General features: G+C 46.4%; 1 protein-coding gene across 23 annotated transcripts in view; it reads left to right on the plus strand.

Moving 5' to 3' along the window:
- The first annotated feature begins 1113 nt into the window (after positions 1-1113).
- The window catches only part of LOC118212497 (calcium/calmodulin-dependent protein kinase type II subunit beta), a 71972-nt gene continuing 49535 nt past the window's right edge, over positions 1114-23550 (plus strand). For 13 of the 23 annotated variants that reach the window (XM_035390394.1, XM_035390406.1, XM_035390396.1 and 10 more), the window contains exons 1-5: positions 1117-1437; positions 5816-5910; positions 15954-16013; positions 17172-17226; positions 17916-17981. In XM_035390394.1, coding sequence (XP_035246285.1) covers positions 1376-1437; positions 5816-5910; positions 15954-16013; positions 17172-17226; positions 17916-17981 — 338 coding nt within the window. In that variant the 5' untranslated portion in view covers positions 1117-1375. Of the gene's footprint in view, positions 1438-5815; positions 5911-15953; positions 16014-17171; positions 17227-17915; positions 17982-20835; positions 20909-23550 lie in introns of all 23 variants that reach the window. The other 10 variants (XM_035390400.1, XM_035390398.1, XM_035390402.1 and 7 more) reach the window with 3 other exon arrangements.

Consider the following 23550-nt stretch of genomic DNA (forward strand, 5'->3'; position numbering starts at 1 on the left):
GTGTTATGGCTCACCTGGCAAGGTTTCCATGGTGCGAACAGGAATCTTTGCCCTAAAAGCATTTTTCACAGGCTGAAAGATTTGCCACTATTCAGCTCTGCCCATCTTGTCCCTGATGACAACAAGCTTCCCTGTCTGTCCTGCTGAAAAGCAACCCCATAGTATGATGTTGACACCACCATACTTGACTGTAAAAGTGCTGTTACTTGGGTGATCGCCTGTGTTTGGTCTGAGCCAAACATAGCGCTTTGCTTTTAGGCCAAGGCAGTCAACGTTAATTTCATCAGACCACGAATTCTTTTTCAAGGCGCTGAATTTGAAAATAGGTAAATTGTTACATGATTAACGTGATCTCTTCCACTTCTAAGCATCACTGAATTAGGGCTCGCGGCGGCAGAAGTAATCTCTCCGCCAGAGGGCAATGTAAGAACGCGTATACCTTGGTCACTCGTTTAGTAGGACCTGTATTAATCAGACTTATAGGTGGAGGTTGGTTGATTTAATTTACCACTGTTTAGGAAAAACGAAGTTCCAAAGATGTATATGAGACCTTTAAAAAGGCAGTAGTTGGCGTGAGCGACATTCATTGAGCTGTCACTATATTCAGCTTTCCCTTTACCTTTCTTGCTTGACAACCGAGGCACAGTTTGTAATTAGCTCTTACAACGGATTCCAACCCCCTTGACGGTACACCGCGTTCTACTGAGATACATGTACTGTACTTTAAGTGAACGTAGTTAATAGCTCAACACCTGTTCAATATTCAATGTTTTAACAACAATCAATCAATCAATCTGCAGTTGCTCTAGAGTACATTATAAAATACACAGGTAATATAAATTACTACAGTGCACACACACACGGAGAGAGAGAGAGAGCATCACAGGTGGAATGCATTCACAGTATATCAAGTCCGTGAGTGTCAATTACATTTTTGATCTATTTTTAGATCATTTCTGTTTTTCGCGAGGTAGCCATTCAACGTCATTTTACATAAGCTTTCCGATACGAAACACCTTTTTGGTAAATTAGTCCCTAAAAGGAAATACAGCGATGGAGACTGTGCCCACGCACGAAGTTGCGCAGAGCCTCCGATTGGAGGCAATCAAGACCCGTTAGGTTTGCCAAGAGAGGGGCTTCGACTGTGCAGCGGCAACCAAGCGCATTGCAAGTGGACGACACACGTAGAGAGGGCTAGAGAAACAAGCTGTCAAGCTAGCTCGCCAGCAACCCTGTCCTTTACTACATATCTACTCGCTATCAACAGCAGATATCCGCTGCAAACCCAGGGAACGCCTGCAGAAACATATAAACCCTGTTACAGAGTGGAAGGCAACGTTTCGAACAGTCACAAGCCCTTCGAAAAGACGGAGACATGGCAACCACAACTTGTACACGTTTTACGGACGAATATCAGCTATATGAAGAGCTTGGAAAGTAAGCTTTCAATATTTTATTTTATGATATCAATATTGCTTTTGAAAGTTTATCAACATTGTATGTGGTTGCTGAAATTATTTACTTGTGAGCAAACTGGCTTCTCGGTTCTAGTGGATGTGGTGGATTTAGGGGTGACAGCGCTTTGCACTTGCACTATTTCACATAGTTCACTGGCTAGCTACAATTCTCAAAATAAAGCTTAGTTGTAAACACACACAAACAAATGCGCGCGCGCACACACCTTTCCTGAAAAAGTAGCGAGTGCGAACAGCAGGAAAATTCATAGCTCCCACTACTTTCCGTTGTTGCACAAGCAGTAGCTCTGCTACATAGCAATTTGCTGTGCAATGCGCTGGAGACAGTGACATTTTGAGCTGTCAAAACCGAGGCGGCTGTTTGGTGTCTTTAATATGTGTCTGTGGTGAAGCATGCTTTTTGCCTGACGTTATAGAGATATTTAGTTTTCTCCCTTCCCTTCAGATTATATTACGTTGTTTTGCTTTGTTTTCTGTTGAATTGTGACTTCAGCAACCACATTGCAAGTTATGATCTGAATAACGGGCACGACTATTGTTTTTAATCAGGCAACGGTGTAAATATTTCATAGGAATTTGCATGTGACAGGAATGGAGTTTAAGATGCTAATTTTAACACAGTTTAGCTTGCTATTCAACCAACTGCCGCTAACGAATTATGTGCGCGGGGCTGCTACAGTACGTGATATATGGCGAAGGATGTGTATATCAGTGTGAGTGGGCTGGAAGGAAGTGTTTCACGGTTGGTTGACTGTTTACTGGGGAAATCTCTTGTATAGAATTAAGGCAGAAGCAGGAAAGGAAGAATCCTTGGTTAATGCAACACTTGGATTCATACGATTCTGAAGCAATTTCAGTTAGTCGTTTTCGCCAAGTGGTTGCAAGTCAATATTCCGCGTGTCCCCCGCCGCCCCTGTGACATTTGATAAATGAAACAAGGGCTATTTGGCAGGTCTTGTGAACATCATATTCCCAAGCAAGGGATGTTTTACAGTTGAGGATGTTATAGTTGTAAACAATTATTTGAACTAACAAAAGAGTACAAATACACTCACTGTTCTACCTCTAATTCGGCTACAAACAAATAAACACATCATCAGCCCAACACTACCACGCCCGCGCGCGCGCGCGCCCACAGGCTCCTGGATGCAGGCTCTACATTGTTGCCAAATTATCAGGCAACAGTAATGAACGAAAGCGGTGTCTGTCTTGCACTCAACTAAAGGCAAACCCGCAAAAAAGCTGCATTTCCTGATCATCTCTGTTATACAGAGAACGCTCGTCGCCCTGACTCTTCGCGTCTAATCTTCACAGACAGCTTCCTGTGTAGAAGTGCTTCGCGAAAACCATCAGATTTTGTTGTTAGTTGTTTCCCGACAATTTCACAAAAAATGCGAATGGAAAATTAGGTTTGAAGGATATGCATGCTGTAGACTTATTGTAAAATATTGATCTATCATTCATAATTCCGTAACGCCGAAACGTGTCCTCATTGTGTTTTAGAAGATTTCATGTCCACGGGCCCACGATAGGGCTGAAAATTATGTAGAGCTGTCGCTGTATAGTTGTCACAGGCCCAATTGTAAATTTGACAGCCAGACAAGACACAAGAAGAGTACGTTTCACTTTGTCAGAGCTATGGCAAGATTAGGAACAAGAAACTCTTCTTGGTTGTTAGCTTGGCGGTTTGTGGTTGAGGTTACTACTTTCATGCAAGTGTACTTGCATGTCAGAGGACTACAGTAGAAGACACAAGGTCAAGTGGTCTGGCATTGGTTGATTTCATGGAGCTCCCATTACATACACATAGGCATGCACACTCTCTCTCTACCCCCTCCCCCCTCTCTCTCGTTCTCTCTCTCTCTCTCAGTTCAGGTGTAATGCTGCTTTTTTCTTTGAGCTACAACAGATGTTATGGTTAAGGCTGAATACTGTTATTAAATAATCCGAATATTCAGCCTTGGTGTTATTCATTCATTATTTTGCAATCCTCATAAATTAACAAAAAAAGAAGAAGGAAATAGTATTTTTTCTCATCAGTAATCACAAATAAGAACTCTAAGAGCAATTCATGAAGAAATTATATAGGACTAGCCTAATTAATTGGTGTTCCAATTCATTCTACCTGAAAGTGGGGGTGAATTGAGACTGTGTTGCTTTGGCAAGCCATTGGCACAGGTGGAGCTGGAATTTGATGCAGAACTTAAGGCAAAAAATGTGGTTTGGTTATCTAGCAGCCAGCAAAATATCTCAACATCAGAAATGTGCGTGCTGGTGTTGTGTGAGTGTATGGCTCTGCATAATGGTTAGCGAACCAGGCACGTCACTCTGAGAATTTGGTTCTCAGGTGGGGCAGTGTCATTTTACCCTTGAGTAGGATAGTCCAAATGTATAGTCCATGGACTGTATGTTTTTAAAAAAGAAAGTGTTGTCTGCTAAGTGCCCAACTTTAGATGTGGGCAGTTTGGAAGGTGTGAGAAGAGATTTGTAGTGCTCAGCGTACTTCCTGGTCACATCTTGTCCCAGGTTTTTCACTTGCAATCTTGCATCAAGAAAATGGCAGCTGTGCAATTTCACAATTAAAGCTTGTTATCACTTTGGCATTTGTTCTTACTGCCAAATCAGAAAACTGTGCTTCATGTGTGTGTATGCGCTTGCGTGTATGTACAGCATGTGTCTCTGTGTTTCAGCAAGTGTGTCTTTGCTCGTGTCTCTGTTTGTGCTTGTGCATGCATGTCCATGTGCATATGCATTTTTGTATGTGCATGTGTGTTTTCTGCATGCATGTATGGATTTACATTTGTTTTTCTGTGTATGTTAATGTGTTTGAGCATGTGCATGCAAACCTCTGTATGTGACTGTGTGTGTGAGAGAGAGGGAGAGAGAGAGAGAGAGAAGGGTGTGAACGTGTGTGTGTGTGTGTTTGTGTGTATGGCATGCCTGTCTATCGCCAGTATCACTTCACAGGAACAGCTCTATAAATCTGCTCAATTTGGCCTTTGAAACAGACTGGGTCAGATCGGACACTAATGAAGAGCACTTTGCTAACACATTGATTACAACACGCTGCCAGCAGGTACAAGCTGACACCTCGCCCTACCCTGCTCCTGTCTACCCTATCCCATCTCACCCTGCAATCCTCCGCCCTGCCCCATCCCACCCCGACCTGCCTCGTCTCAACCCATCCCACCCCGCCCTTCCTGCCAATCCCTGCCTCCCTGTCTCAGGAGTGCCGTCAGGCCGGCCCTTTGCCAGACAGGGGCATGTTCTGGGTGTGTGCCTGTACCGGTTTGTGTGTAGCGAGTGTGTGTTTGTCAGTTTCGAGTGTGCAACTGTCAGCACAAATGAGCGCATGTCACTAGCGTCCGTTCTGATTCTTGGCCTAAGCCCAAAACCCCTGTATCCCAGCAGAACTATTTTGGGTCCCTGTCTCACACACACAAGGCTAAACATCATTAGAGGAGCGGCCAATTTAGCAGGAGCTGTCATTGGGGGACTCCATTAAGGGCACAGAGAGCCCACACATTACACTCTATTACGGCAACAAGGTAAGCTAAAAATCGGTCGGCTGAGCAGTGGCATTAGGTTTTATTGCTGCAGTCCCAAGAGGTTTAGTCATTCAAGCTGCACAGGAAACATCCTTATAAAAACCCCCTTCTGGTACTTTCTCCCAGACCAAGAATGCTTGAAAGGCAGTTCTGGCCATCTGAGCTTCTGTACGTTCATCACTCTGGCGTTGTGACAGAACCGCAACAGCTTCTCTGCTTCTGTCCTTTGTCTTGGATGTTCAGTGCTTGCCTCCTCCCACACAGGCCCGTATGGTACATCCCAGCCTTATGCTGTGTGGGCCCTTTCACCATATGGGCTGGTCTGAGCGGATGGAGGAAGACTTCCTGTCCCAGTTCAGTTTTCCTTCAGGGAAAATGGGATCAGGCTGGGTGCACATTGCGGCTATCAGTGGGATGTCCAAGGACTCGGAGTGCAGGGCAGGGGACTGGTGCACATAGCACACATTTCCTGCTCCTTTGCTTCTTGCAAGATTTGACTTACCTGTTTCTTTCTGCTCTGAAGTGAATTCTGTAGCAATTTTTAAAAAAAATACTTTGCCAAAGTTGCAATGTAGAGGGAATGGGACCTGCCAAAAACAAAAAACATAAAATATATATATTTTTGGTCATATTAAATTGAAGGAAGGAGTGAAATTATCATTTCTGGGAGAGGAAACATCGCTGTCTTGAGAGTCAGTGATAGCTTTCTGGTTTTTTAAGAACTTAGCCTCCTGGAGACTGGTCCTGTTTGTTGATTGCATGGCCATTTGAGCTTTCTTTTTGTTTCCACAGGGGAGCATTTTCAGTGGTGCGCCGTTGTGTGAAGCTGTGCACCGGCCAAGAGTATGCTGCTAAAATAATCAACACCAAAAAGCTCTCAGCCAGAGGTAAGCATACACTGTACATATGAACTGCAAATCTAGTGTACTCTGGATGGGTGATGCTAATTGGTGACTAAATTAAAATAACTGTGATCACATTGAGTTTATTAAGAGGCCACAGTTCAGTCTGCATTTTTCCTGTCATCACTAGACTCCACACAGTACTACAGGAGAGCCAGTGACTATTTTACACCCTACAGTCCATACAGTACTACAGGAGAGCCAGTGACTGTTTTACAGCCTACAGTCCACACAGTACTACAGGAGAGCCTTACTATTTTATACCCTACAGTCCACACAGTACTATAGGATAGCCAGTGACTATTTTATACCCTACAGTCCACACAGTACTACAATGGAGCCAGTGACTATTTTACACCATACAGGCCACGCAGTACTACAGGAGAGCGTTCCCCCTGATTAGAGGAGAAGTGCATTTCTCTCACTGATGACAGTAGGTAGCCAGAGGGTGTCTTTTGTACAGTTGTGAGGGAGCTAATTCTAATGTAGCAGTAAACGGAGGAACCCTGGCTGGTTAAAACCAGTCTAACCCCTGGCAGGATACCAATGACCAGTTGTGTCCCGCTTCTGTAGACTACCAGTCACAGTCAATGTAGCCGAGATTCAAACCTCCCACTGTAGAGCCCAGCCTGCACTAAGGGCTAAGAGGTCTAAGTGTCTTTTAGGTACGTATGAAGATGGCCCTCCTGATGCCATCAGTTGTAATGCTGAAGCAGCTGATGATAGCTCCGTGGGTGGGCATCTGGATGCTAGCCAGAGTGGCTCCAGAGATGAGTTGCCATGCTCCCGGGCTCTGGGGCTGGCAATGTGACAGAGACAGAGAGAGGGAGAGAGAGTGGGAGAGGAGGAGAGAAAGGGGGACGGGGGTAGAGAGGAGTGAGGATGAGAGGGGGTGTAAAGAGGAGAGTGAGAGGTGACAGGGAGAAAAGAGAGAGCAAGTTGCACTCCCTGTTCAAGCATTTACATATCAGATATCGTTCATAATGGAGAAATATATTTGGGTTTGTCAATTTGTTCTATTTTTGCGAAGAGTGTTGATATGTTATTTCTGCAAAGCAATGTTGAAAGCTAAGCATTATTTAGAATGACAGGATTCTGTTTTACAATTTCCTTAGAAACCCAGTATGAATAAAAAGTCACTCTAATGTCTTTAACGTCAGGAATGACTTTGAGAAAGAAACAGACTGGCACTTACATACAGTAACATTTAGTGCAGAATAATGCTAAGGCACAGAACATTCTAAAGCATTATTTCTCAAACCCCATTATTATCTGTAGATGGAAATCTATAAGTCTTGAGCTCTTGATTATCCTGTGAGAGATGTTTCACATTCACTTATTGAGGCCCATCAAAAATGGGTCAAGCTGTCATATGTTTGTCAGCACTTCTCATTGGAACCAGTTATTCTGTTCAGCTGTGGAAAGCACTAAAATGTTTGATTGGACCAAAGGACTCTTATAGCGATTGACAGCTTATAGTAACTCCACCCACTACAGGATTCGTGAGACCTCACTCTCCCAGCACTTTTGCGTACTGTACCCTGACAGAAGTTTCAAGGTGTACACCTCACCCCAGTGTACTGACTGCCATGAATCATTTTCTGGATTAAAAAAATCTTCTCATGATGTTACTAGAATGTTTTGTTAATGTTGTAACATTGCCACTACATGGCAACAACATTGGAAGAACGTTTTGTGTTTTGCTGGGATGGTGTATTTTCATTAGCTTTATGCGTCTTCCTGGGATGCCATGTTTGATGGTGGTGGGATTCAGTTGGAGATGGACTCATCTCCTGTGATTTGAAAGGGCTCCTTTCGTGACTGTCAGCAATGATTTGGATGGTCAGCGATAACCCATCTCTGCCTGTGATTCTGTCCCGCTGCGATGTTGGTGAAAGGCTGGGGTGGTTTCAGACCTTTGGAGCTTCAAAACAGCGTGCCTTTTGAAGTCCTGTCCTGGCTGGCACATGGACATTTTGCTTCAGCCGAATCCATTAAGTGCAGCGGCATCACTCCAAACTGGTTTAAACCAGATTAGCAGCTTCCGCAGATTAGCATGTTCACATTATCATAAGGCCATCAAAGGCTAATGCTAATCAGTGTCTGTGGGACTGCAAAATTTCTGGCTGTGAGAAGGGCAGGTGATTAAAAAGAACATAATTATATTTTATATGAGTGAACTGTTTGACTTTCGTGGATGTTAAAATCTTCCTGACAGAGTAAAGGTTGCATTAACAGCACAGCTGTTCTCTGAAAATCGCATCTAAAAGTGTTATTACTGGGTTTCTGCCAGTGATGTTGTCAGTGTTGTTTTGGCAGGCAACAGTTATCTTTATTTCAATTTAAATACATTAAATAATGGTACTAGGAATGAAACACAAACAAGGAAAATGTGAAGAGAAATGCTGTTAACATTTTTCTTCACAACCACTGGGCTTAAGAATCTTAAAGTTGGGAAAAAATGTAATTTCATGGGTGCACATTCACGGGGTATGCACATATGGGATCATGTATGCAAGGTATAGGTCATGTCTTTTTATTCTATAATATGCAGCAATGCTATGCATGTAAATAATGTAATATATTTCTTCCTGAATGTTTGCCTGTTTTTATGATTCTTCAGCGATTAAGAGTATGTTAATAATATCTGACAAGAAAATGCTTTTTTTGAAGAACAAAATTACACATTATTACCATTTGCTGTATTTTTAACTATATATTACTGAATGTATTATAAGATATACAGTATGTCATACTATTATTCGTCTACATGGTCTGTGTGTGTGTGTGTTAGAGGAAATTGGTAAATTTAGAGGAACTGAAAGACAAATGTAGGAAACGGGTGGGGGGGGGTGTTAGGGGATAAAAAAGAGACTGAGGTAAAGAGAGAGAGAGAGCCACAAGAGAGAGATTGAGAGAGAGAGAGACAGTTAGAAGGAGAGCAGATTGAGTGAGAGAGAGCAGAGAGAGAGATGCAGAGCTAGAGAGAGCAGAGAGAGTGAGCGAGAGAGCAGCGAGAGTGAGAGAGAGAGCCGCGAGAGAGAGCAGAGAGAGTGAGAGCAGAGAGAGAGATCGAGGGGGGTAGGGGGGCAGGGCGCTCCTGGTCTGTGAGCTCTCTCTGTAGCAGCCCAGGCAGTGTGTCTGTGAGCTCTCTCTGTAGCAGCGCAGGCAGTGTGTCTGTGAGCTCTCTCTGTAGCGGCGCAGGCAGTGTGTCTGTGAGCTCTCTCTGTAGCAGCGCAGGCAGTGTGTCTGTGAGCTCTCTCTGTAGCGGCGCAGGCAGTGTGTCTGTGAGCTCTCTCTGTAGCAGCGCAGGCAGTGTGTCTGTGAGCTCTCTCTGTAGCAGCGCAGGCAGTGTGTCTGTGAGCTCTCTCTGTAGCAGCCGAGGCAGTGTGTCTGTGAGCTCTCTCTGTAGCAGCCGAGGCAGTGTGTCTGTGAGCTCTCTCTGTAGCAGCGCAGGCAGTGTGTCTGTGAGCTCTCTGTAGCTGCGCAGGCAGTGTGTCTGTGAGCTCTCTCTGTAGCAGCCGAGGCAGTGTGTCTGTGAGCTCTCTCTGTAGCAGCCCAGGCAGTGTCTGTGAGCTCTCACTGTAGCAGCGCAGGCAGTGTTTCTGTGAGCTCTCTCTGTAGCTGCGCAGGCTCTGTGAGCTCCCTCTGTAGCAGCGCAGGCTCTGTGAGCTCCCTCTGTAGCAGCGCAGGCTCTGTGAGCTCTCTCTGTAGCAGCGCAGGCAGTGTGTCTGTGAGCTCTCTCTGTAGCAGCGCAGGCAGTGTGTCTGTGAGCTCTCTCTGTAGCAGCGCAGGCAGTGTGTCTGTGAGCTCTCTCTGTAGCAGCGCAGGCAGTGTGTCTGTGAGCTCTCTCTGTAGCAGCGCAGGCTCTGTGAGCTCTCTCTGTAGCAGCGCAGGCAGTGTGTCTGTGAGCTCTCTCTGTAGCAGCGCAGGCAGTGTGTCTGTGAGCTCTCTCTGTAGCAGCGCAGGCAGTGTGTCTGTGAGCTCTCTCTGTAGCAGCCCAGGCAGTGTGTCTGTGAGCTCTCTCTGTAGCAGCGCAGGCAGTGTGTCTGTGAGCTCTCTCTGTAGCAGCGCAGGCAGTGTGTCTGTGAGCTCTCTCTGTAGCAGCGCAGGCTCTGTGAGCTCCCTCTGTAGCAGCGCAGGCTCTGTGAGCTCCCTCTGCCTGTGTGCCTGCGGCTCAGCACGCTCATCTGGCCTCAGGGACACAGAGGGAATCAGCCTCAGCGACGGGGCCCTCACACTGCGCTCTGAGCTCTCATTTCCACTTATCCTTCATTTAACCAGGTTAGTCTCCCTGAGATTCAGAGCTCCTTTAAAGAGGGGCCTGGCGGGATGAGCAGCAGTGCAGTTACACAGTACATGAAAGCGGTTTACAAAACAAGGCAAAAAATATAGTAAATACAAACATACAGTAATTACCATTTGGCAGGTTTGAGTAAAAAAAAAAAAGTTTTCTGTAAAGTTGTTCCATAGCCAGTGTACATAGTGATTAAAAGCTTGTTTCCCTTCCTCAGTCCTTGTCTATTTTCTGGTAAGAAGTAAAAATTGTGAAAGAAGGGCCTAGTAATGAAAACTTGGGACTTAATGGGAATTGAAATATGATGGGAGTCCACTGTAAAATTGCCTTGGCAAAGGTAAACTGCTGTTTTAATCTTAAGGTATGTAAACAAATAGCCTAAAAACAATTCAGTCAAATTCATAAGTATTTGTAACTGTTACTTGTTCAATAATTTGGCCTTCAAGGGTTTTAATTTTCAAGTGTACCAACTGCTGTTTTTTTAATTGAAATTTTTTTTTTTTTGCATTGTTTTAGTTATATAATATCATTTTTCTTGAATGTCATTAAACACCAGTTGTAATTTCGTTAAAAACCCAAATCAATATTGGGGGTGCTAGTCTGGATAACAGTATCATCTGTGTATAAATGACATTAAGCTGTAGCTACATTTTCACAGATATTATTTGGGCTATATACAGGTTAAAAAGACCTGGTCCTAAAATGGGGAGTTGGGAAGCACAGGGCCTGGGAGCTCTGCGGACAGCCCAGCCACACCTGTCTCCTCTTTCTCAGCTGGCTCTGACCAACCTATCAAATGGAGTCTCTTATATTGGGCTATAGTCAGTGCCTGAGTTGTGTATGGGAAGATAAATGGTTAATGTTAGTAGGGAGAATGAACTGGAGCAAATGTGAAGGGATGGCCAGGGGTATGGTGAGTGACAGGAAGGATAACCAATGAGAGACTGTCTGTATTGAAAGGGGTGATACCACGGTAGGTGGGCTATAAGAGTGGACCCTCCCAGCAGCCAATTATAAAACAAGGCAATGCTTGGTCAGTGTACATTCTTAGTAGCACCTGCATTGCTGTGGAGGATGGCTGACCTGGATTTACCCAATGCTCGCATATTGTGGTCTTTGATGGGGGCCCTGCACGATTGCCCAGAGTCACCGGACTGTGTAAGGAGTCAGTCGTGCCTACTGCTGTAAATAATGATGAAAAGTAATTTAAATAGTAATCATTTTTGGCAGGACCTTCACCATCACATCATGTTCTAGAGTGAGGGAAGAAGCCTGTTCTGGGAACAGTCAGAACATATTGTCTTTTGCCTAATAGCTATTGCTGGTGTATTGCTGATGGTTACCTCAGGACGCCTAGCACCTCCCCCTCTTTGCACCTGCACTTCCAGAACACGTCTCCTGTCTGTTCTGGCCCCACGATGGTGGAATGACCTCCCTGTGGAGGTCAGAACAGCTGAGACACTGACCCATTTCAAACGACGACTGAAGACTCACCTCTTCAGGCTGCACCTCTCCCCATCCCTTCCTACCCCCCTGTAAATGACGTTAAGCTTAGGGTTGTAACTAGGTAGCTGTTTCGTAGGTGACTTAGGTGCATTAACTGTCTTAACTACTGCTTGTATTTTTTCCATTGACTGCGTTGTTGCCGTTCTCGTTGTTAGTGTTAATCAGTTTAACCTTCAGGGTCCAAGTTGAACTATGCGGTTGTTCCCTGCACTTGGACCGGTACTTCTCTCTAGGGGTTTCGTCATACTTGTTCCTGGTTATGGTTATACACTTTGTTGTACGTCGCTCTGGATAAGAGCGTCTGCCAAATGCCTGTAATGTAATGTAATGTGTATACTGTATGTTCCTATGCCTATGGCTTGTTGTTGGCTTTAGCCATGTTGCTTGAGGTCCACAGACATGCGAGCACGCACACACACATTAACTGGGGAAACCAGAACGCTGGGTTTCAAAATGCTGCTCTGTACAGTGAAATGTCACCAGATGACCTCCATTGGTTTTTGAATGTGTGATTTACTTGAAAGAGTATAGCTAGGCATTTCTCCTGATTGCTTGTTGTTCCTGGGCTCACTGTCGCTTGTGCTTGCATCTCACAGCAACAAAAACAGCAATCAACAACAACGAAAAACAAGGACTTGGGCAGTTTGGGGTTAAAGCATATCTAGGTCAGAGGCCCGTATTCACAAAGCACCGCTGAGTAGGAGCTCTGATCTGGGATCAGTTTGGCCTTTAAACTCGTAACAGATAAGGTTAGGACGTGGGGATCAGCCCTCCTATACTGAGATGCTTTATAAATATGGACTTGACTAAGGCCTGAGACCTGAGACCTGTCCCAGCTGTGCACACTTGGGTGCTGGTGACTGTCCCCCTCCCCCCTCCCCCCTCAGCCCTCATCCCTTACTGAGGGAAACAGAAGAGGGTTGGCTATGTCACTGGTCCCTGTTCAGATCCCCTGCCCAGGCCCCCCCCCCCCCTTCATCTATTAAGTACAATTTACCAGTTAGGAATTGGCAGATGTTTTCATCCTAAACCACTCACAAAAGGTGCAGGTAACGTGGTAAGAACCACCACTAAAGCTAGAGATGGGTGGCGTCACAGCTGGATCCGTGCTGTCGTAGAGATGCCTGCTGCAAAACCTGCTAAATAAATGAGGAGGAAGATTCATTTTTTTAATATATATGTCATGTTTCTGGCTTGAATGGTGTACAGTAAACTGTCCAGTGTTAAATCAGCTTTTACAGAGTACATGTGTCCAATAGGGACCTTATGTACTGTAAAAGTTGATTTAACACTGAACATTTCCCTGTGTATGGGTGCTGACCAGAGTGATGTAGCCCCTAATTTGGCCCTCGTGACAGCGGCGAGCTTGTCATCGCCTTCTTCCCTGTATCCATGGCCGGCTGTCAGGTGTGAGCGGCCAAGACGACGGCTGTTCTCAGCTGACAAAAAATAGCTTTCACCGGTCTGTGAATTATGGATGAATCAGCTTCCTTTTTTAACCCATCCAGGAAGTGAGTCGTCACTGTTGACCCATTCCTCCCTCCTGGAATGACCTCATTGTAAGACGGGTTCCAGTTGCCATGGCAATTTGGGGGGGGGGAATCAGAGGGAGATGTATGATTCATCAGATGCAGAAGCTCGATTTCAGTTTGGCAGGTGGTGGCCATGGTGTCTGGAGTTAAAAGAGGTTGCCATTGTGCTGCTCCTTACATTTTCCATTTGACCTTTGACCCTTCAACCTTTTTTCTGAGACTTGTGTGTCTAAGGTGCTTTTTAATATTGCTCCCTGTGTTCTGAATCTGCTCTCATTTAAGTACAATGGGGCTCATTTCACTGCAATCTCTGTGAGGTGGCTGGCTAATGCCCTCTGCACACAAAGGTGTAAACATGAAAGGGATGCAGTAATATGTGCCAAAATATGATTTCATATCAGAATATGATTAAACCCATAACAATATAAATTCTGGCAGTACAAAAATACTAGGACTGGTGTCGCCAATCCGCTGAGCGCACTGATTTGTGGAATTGAAAAGCCATCTGGCATTTTGTTTTTTGTGTTTTTTTTTTTGTTTTTTTTTTTGTCTTTTTCTTGTCAACTTAATGCGCACAGATTGAGTTAAAATGTCCAGTTGGAATTGTTCCTGAACTGAAATGGTGATGTTTGTATGTCAGTAGTGACTAGTTGTAAAAATTCTGTTGGCAGTTCTGTTAACGGGATTAGCTTGAAAAATAGTATTTACAATTAGGGGATGTGGTTATGTCACAAGGGCAGTCATTTCCTACCCCATATTTCACTCATTCATTAATCATTGTTCAGTGACAGTAAACGTAAATTCTCAGGTATCTTGATCAACAACCTATACTGAGAATTCAGAATTTTGAGAGTTAGTATCTAATAAGTTTGTCAGAAATTGATTATCAACTCTTTGTTATGTTGTTTGGCTGTATCTATCAGTAAGAATCATGAAGTGACTTGAAAACATGTTAAAACTTATGTATGTATGTATGTATTATTGGATGTAATACAAGACACTGTTGTGACACGGGGACTTGTAAATTCAAAATAGTAAAAAAATTTTGATCTCTGAAACTACACTGCAGAAGGGACCCAGCAGTTATGAACAGTTAAAAATCAGGTGAAGCGCTACACCTTCATGATGTCACTGGTGGTGCTCCTTACCTTATATCACCCAGTGAGTCAGGGGGGTTACGCCTCCCGCCAGCTTTGCAGTCATTTTAATAACTGCACATCTTATCTCCATCTTCATAATACCACGTGTAGCAGTTCAGCCTTGTAGCAGGATCAGTTGAATGATCTTTTACTCTCTTATTGTTAACCGATTTATAGGCCCTCTGGTTGTATTTCCTGCGTTTCCTTTGTATCCTCATTCAATTTGTTTGCCGATTTTGTCGACTTTGTATACAAATTGTTGTAAGAGCTGCCTTCTCCCCTTTCCTCTGCGGTTCCTTGAACGTCAGAGTTGTAGACTCGGGATAAAGGCCTTTGTCCACCAGCGCTAATCAAATAAACAGAATGATTTGATGAATGATGTTTGTGTTGCCGTTGCTCAGGTAATTATGAATGATACACACCAAGAACTGAGACTGTGTGGTGATATGTACCCAACACCAACATCGACTGCCCTTAGACCAGGCGTGTCCAGTCTTATCTGAAAAAAGCCGGTGTGTGTGCATGGTATTGTTTTTGCCCAGCACTAAGACACCTCATTCTACTTTTCAAGGTATTGATTGAATACCATGATTAGTTAGCTAGTTGAATCAGGTGTTAAAACAAATACTCTGCTTTATTTCCTCTTCAAAATGGTACCCAGGAATGTTGCAGTTTTATTGTAGTTGCAAGGTCTGTGTGTGTGTGTGTGTGTGTGTGTGTGTGTGCCACCAGACCCAAGCATGATTATGTGAGGATTTTACTTAGCTGGAATGAAGGTGCACGGTGAATTTGAACAAAGATTCTAATTCCTTCCTACAAGATGTGTCCTCTTGCTTCAGTTGAGTGGAATCATTCTGGTTATTTCCTGTCCATCTCAGCCCAGCCTCTCACTCCAGAATAAATGTCTCTGCTGTGTCCGTGTGCTGCTTCTCTTCCCCCACCAGCCCTGTAATGTGAGTTAATGAAGCTGATTTGGCCCATAAAGGTAGTGAGCAGTGAGTGATGTGTGTGCAGCCTGTGCGCGCTTGTTTCTGTCTCTGTGTCTGCGTACTGGGAGTGTGTGCAGACTGTGTTTGTGTTCCGTATGTGCCTGAGGACATCGTTGTGAGGACTTTTTTGGCTGGACCGCAACAGCAGGGCCAGCCCTACAAACGCGAATGTCTGTGACTGACTGAGTGATCTGACTGAGTGATGAATTGGTCGGCCGAGTTATGAAGTTACACCATTGGACGGCCGGATCACGTGTGTTAGGTCCAGCCATATACTAGGTTTTGACCTGGTCTTGTTGTACTATGGATGTTAAAAACACAGGAGACCAGTGTGAAAAATGGTCCATAAGTCCATGCATGTAAGGTTTATTCAGCTTCAATTTGTATGCATCCGAATGTGCAAATGAAAATGTTGATTGATTATTATAATTTAGAGACAAATATTAAAGAGTTCTTCTATTTATGTACAGTATGTATTGTTTTTAAAGTCACATATCTCGCGTCTATCTCTGTCTCTCTCTTTGAGAATTTTTTTCTCTGACATACTCTTACTCTCTGTCCTCAGATCATCAGAAGTTGGAACGTGAAGCTCGTATCTGTCGTTTGCTTAAGCACCCCAATATTGGTAAGTCTCTTTGTGTGTGTGTGTGTGTGTGTGTGTGTGTGTGTGTGTGTGTGTAGGGTGAAACCAGGGCAAGGAAGTGTGGTCTTAAGCTGTTAGGAATCCCTTCATCCTTGATTGTTATTGAGGGTAATTAATAGGGTTTATGAAAGCAGCTGTAGTGTCAGGTTGTGACGCCCCATTGACTGCACACCCTTTGGTCCTGCTGCGGACTGCATATCTGTGAACAAACTTCTCACCTGTCACCTGACTTATAAACTGCATGTAAATGGCGTCCTCTCAGAAGCACCATGTGTTTGTGTCAAAATCGGTCGGTGACATCATCATCTCTCATCTCAGAGAAGGACAGCATTCTGGCCTGTATCTAAGGCGTACTCAGTTCTCCATGGAGAAAGTTTCATTTTGGTAAATCACCAGACACCTTAAGATCCAGCAGTCAGTGGCCATAAGAGTGCGATTCTTTGAGATGTCTAGGCTAAATTGTGCAAATTAATGGAACTTTAAAACAAACATAAGCAGCTGTTATCAAAAATACATCTTTTTGCCCCCTTTCCCCAATCATATCAGCATTCATTGTTGCAACATTCACTATGGATTCAGGAGAGCACAGACAAGTCTGCCGCTGCTTCTTAGCAGGCCAATCACTGACGGGCTACGACCCGCTGTCACTGGCTGGCCGAGACCCTCCTCTCCCCATGGGGGCGCTAGCAGAGTTATGTTTTTCAGAACTCCCAAATTAATAAACTGAGCCAAAGTGATCGACTAGCGATCCAGCAGCAGTCATACCCCTGCGACCCACAGAAATTGCCTTGATATTCACAAGCGGCCTGCGGGGCTACAGGGATTTGCCTCTCCCACCTGACTCTCCATCGCCGCTGTTTGGAATGGTGTGTCGGCCAGCCCCATATTCTGTTTGCTTGTGTAAATTCTGTCAATACGAACTGTTTGAAACATTTAGGTTTTTATCTGTTGTCGATGCTGTGTATCAGTCAGACTTTTTATTGTTTGGTTTTCTCATTGGTGTGCATTCTAATCTGTACGTTGTTGTAGCTTCGTGTTAAGCGGTGTATTGTAAGAGGCGTGTGATTCTCTGTGTGCCCCAGATGCCCTGCTGGGGGTTAGTGAAGATGGGTTTGATTCTCCTTCCTCTTTCTCTTCCAGTTCGTCTCCATGACAGTATATCAGAAGAGGGGTTCCACTACCTCCTCTTTGACTTGTGAGTGCCAGCACAGTGGAAATTGAACTCCTCCGCATTGCTCCCCCCTCTCCTCCATCCTCCCTCCTTTTCCTTCCCCCAGTGGTTGTTATCTTTGTTTCTCTCCATTTCTCTCTCCCTCTGTGATGTAATGTCCCCGCGCTCCTGCCCCTCGCATTCCGCTCACGTCCACCCTCCTCTTCTCGTGCCCCCCCCCCCCCCTGCTGAGCAGGAGCCAGTTTCCATGGAAACAGATCCAGGTTGCCCAGCAATAGAGAATCCTGCAGCAGGGGTTTCCCCCCAAAGGCCCGGGGAAGATCTCTCTGTTCTGGAGGATTCCCCCGCTCTCTCTCACAACAAGCACACACACATACACATACATACATATTCACATGCAGACGCACACACATTCACGTGCACATGCACACAAATATACACATACACATGCATGTGCACACACACACACACACACACACACGTGCACACACGTGCACACGCACGCTCATCATACACACATGCAAACACACGCATGTACAGGCACACACGCACACAAGAGCACGGCCAAACAGATGCACGAATGTACACACACTCATGCACACGCAACGCATTTCACATATTGCGCACATTAACGCACAGCTCCGAGCTCTGCAGTGGTAAATCCCTGGTGATGAATATGTGAACAGCAGCTGTACATTATTCCTGTGTTGCAGGGTGACAGGAGGGGAGCTGTTTGAGGACATTGTAGCCAGAGAGTATTACAGTGAAGCCGATGCCAGGTAGGCACAAACCCCCCGCCCACCGAAAGTCCATCACCCTCTCTCTCCTCCATACCCTGCTGTTTCTCGTCTCTGTCATCCATTTTCCTTTCTTATTATTCCCTTATCTGCGCTCCCATTCTGTCCTTCTATCTCTCTTTTCTTTCCTCTGCCTAGCCCCCTCTCCTGAAGTCCTTGCATTCTCATGTACTTATATAATGTATTATTTATTACATTTTCTGTTCTTTTTTACGTAGTTGTATTGGCGTGAATGGGGCAGATGGGAGGGGTGTGGTCAGGGGTGTATATGCACCAATGGGCAGGGTCCTGTACAGCTGTCAATCAGAGTGCTGAGGCGGTCCCACAGGCCTTTCTGTGGCTCTGCACTGCAGGCGTCCTCATGTTTCAGTACGGGAGAACTGCCGTCTGTCCGTGTGTCTGTCTACTGCCCCAGCTGCTCGCTGCATGCTTTCCCTCTTCCCTTTCCCTTCTTTTCCTCTCTCTCTCTCTCTCTCTCTCTCTTACTCTTCCTCTTTTTGTGATTATCTCTCCCTCACACACTGACCGCATACACACAGGCATACACACACACAACAGCACACACGTGCAAACTGGCATGCACACACAACTCGGGGGTTACTGTGCCGCCCCCTGCAGGAGGTCACAGCGCTTTGCGGTCTCCCGCGTTGCTCACATGTCTCTGCTCGGCCGCTGGCCTGTTTCTTATGGCGACGCCTTCCCTGGCGTGTGCTGGCTCTGAAGTGTGGGGTGAAGGGGGGGTGGGGGGGGGGGGGGGGGGGAATTCACCATTTCCCCGGGTGTTTATCAGCACTGCCACTCTGCTCAGGGTGTGTGTGTGTGTGTCTATGTGTGTGTGTGTGTCTATGTACAGTATATGCATATATGTGTGTGTGTGTGTGTGTGTGTCTATTTGTGTGTGTGTGTGTGTGTGTGTGTGTGTGTCCATTTATATGTGTCTGTGTGTGTGTGTGTGTGCGTGTGTGTGTCCATTTATATGTGTGTGTGTGTGTCCAAGGATACCAACTGGTTGAGTCATTAAGCGCTGCATTTCACAGCTGAACTGCAGCACCAGGGATCCAAACCCACAACCTTCTAGTTAGGAGTCCAGTAGATGTGTGGGGCTGTGCCCGCTGCGGGTCCACTGCTGACCAGGCGGTTTCCTTTAGGGCCAATCAGGCCAGCCCGTCCCGCGCCACGCCCCCGCTCTCCCTCAGAGGCCAGCGGAAAGTAGGGCTCTAATTAGCGGGAGGTAATTAGCGGCGGGCCGCCACCCGGCTCCCCTGCCCCTCGCTCGGTTCTCGGCCCCTCGGTCACCGGAGAGCGCGCCGCGGCGCCAGACGTCCCGGGAGGAAGCAGAGTGTACCGTGAAAACATAAAAAAACGAGGGGCTTGCAGAAAGAGGGCGGACGAGAAAGGGTCCCTGCTCGGAGTCGAACCCACAGCCATCCGGTCCTACAGATGGAGGGGCCTGCAGACCCATCCAGAGCAGAGAAGCTGAGAACCACTGACCCGCAAGAACGGGCAGGCAGGAACGTGGCAGAGATGGCAGAATGTAAAAATAACACGTACGCCACAGAAACACTTCCTTGGACACTGTCTGGCTGGCGGTAACACAAAATGATGTGTGTACCTTATTCTCCTGGTGGCAGCAAGCTTTCAGCCACAGATCTGTGTATGAGTGTTCAGTTGTGTGCAAGTGTGTAGTTGTCTGTGGGTGTGTGTGTGTGCGCTAGTGTGTGGGTGCAAACATGCATGTATGTGTGCGTGTGCAAGCACGTGTGTATGTGTACGTGTTCACGTGTGTGTGTGTGTGTGTGTGTGTGTGTATCTGTGTGTGCGTGTGGAAGTGTGTGTGTTCATGTGCAAGTGCGTGTGTGTGTGTGTGTGTGTGTGTGTATCTGTGTGTGCGTGTGGAAGTGTGTGTGTTAATGTGCAAGTGCGTGTGTGTGTGTATCTGTGTGTGCGTGTGGAAGTGTGTGTGTGTCTTTCTCTCTCCCTGCCCACGCAGTAGACAGCGTGTGGGTGGATCCTGCAGGCTGTCTCCCTGGTTCAGCTCTTACTCACATTACAGCTCCAATTAACCCTTTCAGTGTACGGCTTTCAGTGTATTCTCTCTCTCTCTGTCTCTGTCTCTGTCTCTATCCCTCTCTCTCTCTCTCTCTCTCTCTGTGTACACACAAGAATAGGGGGGGGGGGTCCATTCGCTCCCTGAATATTTACACGCACACACACATGCAGATTTGCATATATGCCCCGCCCCCTGTCCCAGTCTTCTGTACAACTCTGCCCCAACCCCCGAGTTCAAGCACATTGTTGTTCAAAAAATGTTCAAACTTTTAACAATTTAATCCTCATCACAAATTCTTCTTTTTTGGCCTCTTCTACCTATCACTCTTTCTCTCTCATCTCTGCTCTCTATGCTGCTTTTTCTCTTGGATCTTCTTCTTACTTTTTTACCCCCCCCCCCCACCATGTGTTGTCGTGAGCATGCCTGGTTCTCTTGTTTCTGTTGTGGGTGGTCTTGTGTCACCGTGTTTAAACGGTTTTTGTCTCCTCGTTCCTCTCTGCTTCCACTCCCCTCCACACCTCCATCGATCCATCACGCCCTAACTGCTCCTTCCAAAATACCGGCCCTGTCGCCCACCCCCGCCCTCCTGTACCACCCAATTCTGTGAACTGTCATTTCTCCTCCACCTCGCCACAACAACAACAACCACAACCCCTAATTACACCTCCATCTCCTGCATTCTCTCTCTGCTCCTTTCCTCCCTCATCTGTTCTTCCACTTTCTCTTTCTCCCCCGCCTCCGCCACCCCCCCTTCCCCCCTCCCCTCTCTCCGTTTTGTCTCTGCAGTCACTGTATCCATCAGATTCTAGACAGTGTCAATCACATTCACCTACATGACATAGTTCACAGGGACCTGAAGGTCAGTATGTCTAGGGTAGTCGTGTGCTGCCTGACCCTAACGGCTGTGTGTGTGTGTGTGTGTGTGTCCGGCCGTCTGTCTGCCTGCTCCGGCACTCCTGCTGCTCCGACTGCTCCCTCCATCCCCTCCTCCCTCCCTCCTCCCTTCTCTTTTGGCACTGTCCCCTGTCTCCTAGGTAACCCCCATCCACGCCCACCCTTGTCTCCCCAAGGTGTAGCCCATGTGCTGTATAGCTGTGCGTCTCCTCACACTGTCTTTCAGATCCACCATAAAAGCCTCTAGCATTTTCATTTTTAATGGGCTCTTTGCTCTAAATGGGCGTTGTTTGGATTTTCTGAGCATAGATACACACATATGCCTGCCCAGCTCACACAAAACGCAGTGTGCCGTAGTGGCTATGTTATTACATTGAAGAAAACATTTCAGTAACATTGTGAGAACATTTGTGTTAGCTGGGTAGATACCTGCATACTGCTTGTGAAAAATGTCTGGATTCGCGGCCGAGGGCATGGCCCTTTCTGTTCTGTGACCACACCTCTATCTGTAACACTCTCTGATTCCCCGCCTGAATAGAGTAAAAAATACATAAGGTGGGTGGACTGTCCACTCTCCTTTTTTGGAAAAAGAATACGCACAACTCAAGAAGAACAGGCAGTCCCAAAACCTCTTCCTCCCCCCTCTCACTCTGCCCACTCCTCTGATATTCCAGTCCTGTGGAGAATCGGCCACCGAGAGCCAGATAGCTCACGGTCTGCACTCTCTCCCCAGCACATAATTGCATACCTTCTAAACAAATCAGGATGCCCCCCGCCTCCCCCGCCCCCGCCCCCCTGGCTGAGCCGGAGCCTGCCGCAGGGAGAGTGGGCGGCGGTTTCTCCCGTGTTCTGTACGGTAAATTATTTGGCTGCCAAGGAGGGGTGTGGTGATGCACTGCTCTGTGCTGCTGCTGTCTGGGACAAAATAAAATAGAATCAAAGTGCCCCCACTCCTCACTGTCAGTCACAAGTCTGTCGAAGTAAACGCGGCCAATCACACAAGATGAGAAAAGGCTGCTGGGTGGCTCATTTGGCACCACGCGGTTGCAGGTCACTGGTCATTCCAAATTAGGGTGGGAATTGAACATGTTCAGGCCCACGTTGGGCACAAAATTTATATAAAAGTAAATAAATTGACAAAATAAATAAGAGAAGAACAAAGAAAGCTGGTATTCCCCCGCCAGGAAGCTCACACATGGGCACAAACTTGCCTTTCAGCGAGACAATAATCAGAATCATAGCATAGCTCAGAATCACCCAGAAAATGGTTAACTGAACAACGCTTTTCCAGGGAATCTCTCAATTCTCTGTGCTTGAACTCAATCAAAACATTGTGGTTTGAATTGAAAAGGGCAGTTCACAAGATTCTGCATGGATGAATCTTCAAAGATCTCCCCATTTTACATTCACCAACCTCATAAAACACGATAGAAGACACCTCAGTGTTGTTTATTTTATAACACCATCTTGCTAATCTTTATCAAGGGTTTGAATTTGGTGGGCACTGCGTACATCATCTTTTCTTTTTACCAGTGGATTTTAAAGGATTTTAAAGTTATGCAGGTTAATTATGGGAGGCTGATGGAAAGTATATGTTCAACAATATGCTGCAGTATGCCACAGACAAAGCTGGTCACTTTTGCCCACTCTGTGGTGCTTAGACAGTCTGCATATATTTTAGTGGAGACAGCCACTCATAGGGCCCTCATCAAGAGTCCATGCTCTCAGCCTGTATCCACAATCCGCTGATACTGACACACAGACACAAACGCGCACACACGTATACACACACACACACACACACACCGATACACACACGCACATACACACACGTACACATACACACACGCACACACACTCGCACACACACACATACACACACATGCACACGCACGTACATGCGTCAGCACACACCTACACAGCCTTACTCACGCTGCTGGCTCCCTCCCCTCTGCGCTGACAGGCACTTGGTGCAGCAGAAGCTCAGAGCGGAGCTGCAGATGACGGCGGCTGTGGTCAGTGAGCGCTCAGACATCTCCAGCGCACATCGGCGCTGTCCCCGGCGGTGCGGGTCACGCGCGCGTTTAAAACCTGTCACGTCTGTGCCGAGGCTCGTCAGCCGGCTCGCCGCTTCATTATCCTGGGGAGAATAAACGCTCATTAAAACCTGCCACACCTGCTGATGGGCTGTGCGACGACTGTCTGTAGAAACCACACTGAGCCGGTGCCGTCTCTCCCTCTTCCAAACGCACGCTCACATGTATATACACGCACGTACAGATATGTGCACGCGTGTGCGAGCGCACACACACAATTATGCACACTAATTTACACACAGTTTTAAGCACACAAATTATGCACACTCACACCTCACACAAACTCACACATACGCACGCACACACACACACACACACTTGAGATGCTGGTGAGGGAGTGGGTGGGTGTTGTACCATCTCCCTTGGGGACTGCGGCTGGACCTTGTATAACCCATTACAGGGGTAATACATCCATCTCTTTCAGAACAGACACCCCCTAAAATCCTCTCCCCAGACCCCAGGCAGCATGCTTGCATGTGACCATGCCTGCGCTGTGCAGAAACAGCATGCA

This window comes from Anguilla anguilla, chromosome 14 (assembly GCF_013347855.1).
Source record: "Anguilla anguilla isolate fAngAng1 chromosome 14, fAngAng1.pri, whole genome shotgun sequence".
Lineage (NCBI taxonomy): Eukaryota > Metazoa > Chordata > Actinopteri > Anguilliformes > Anguillidae > Anguilla > Anguilla anguilla.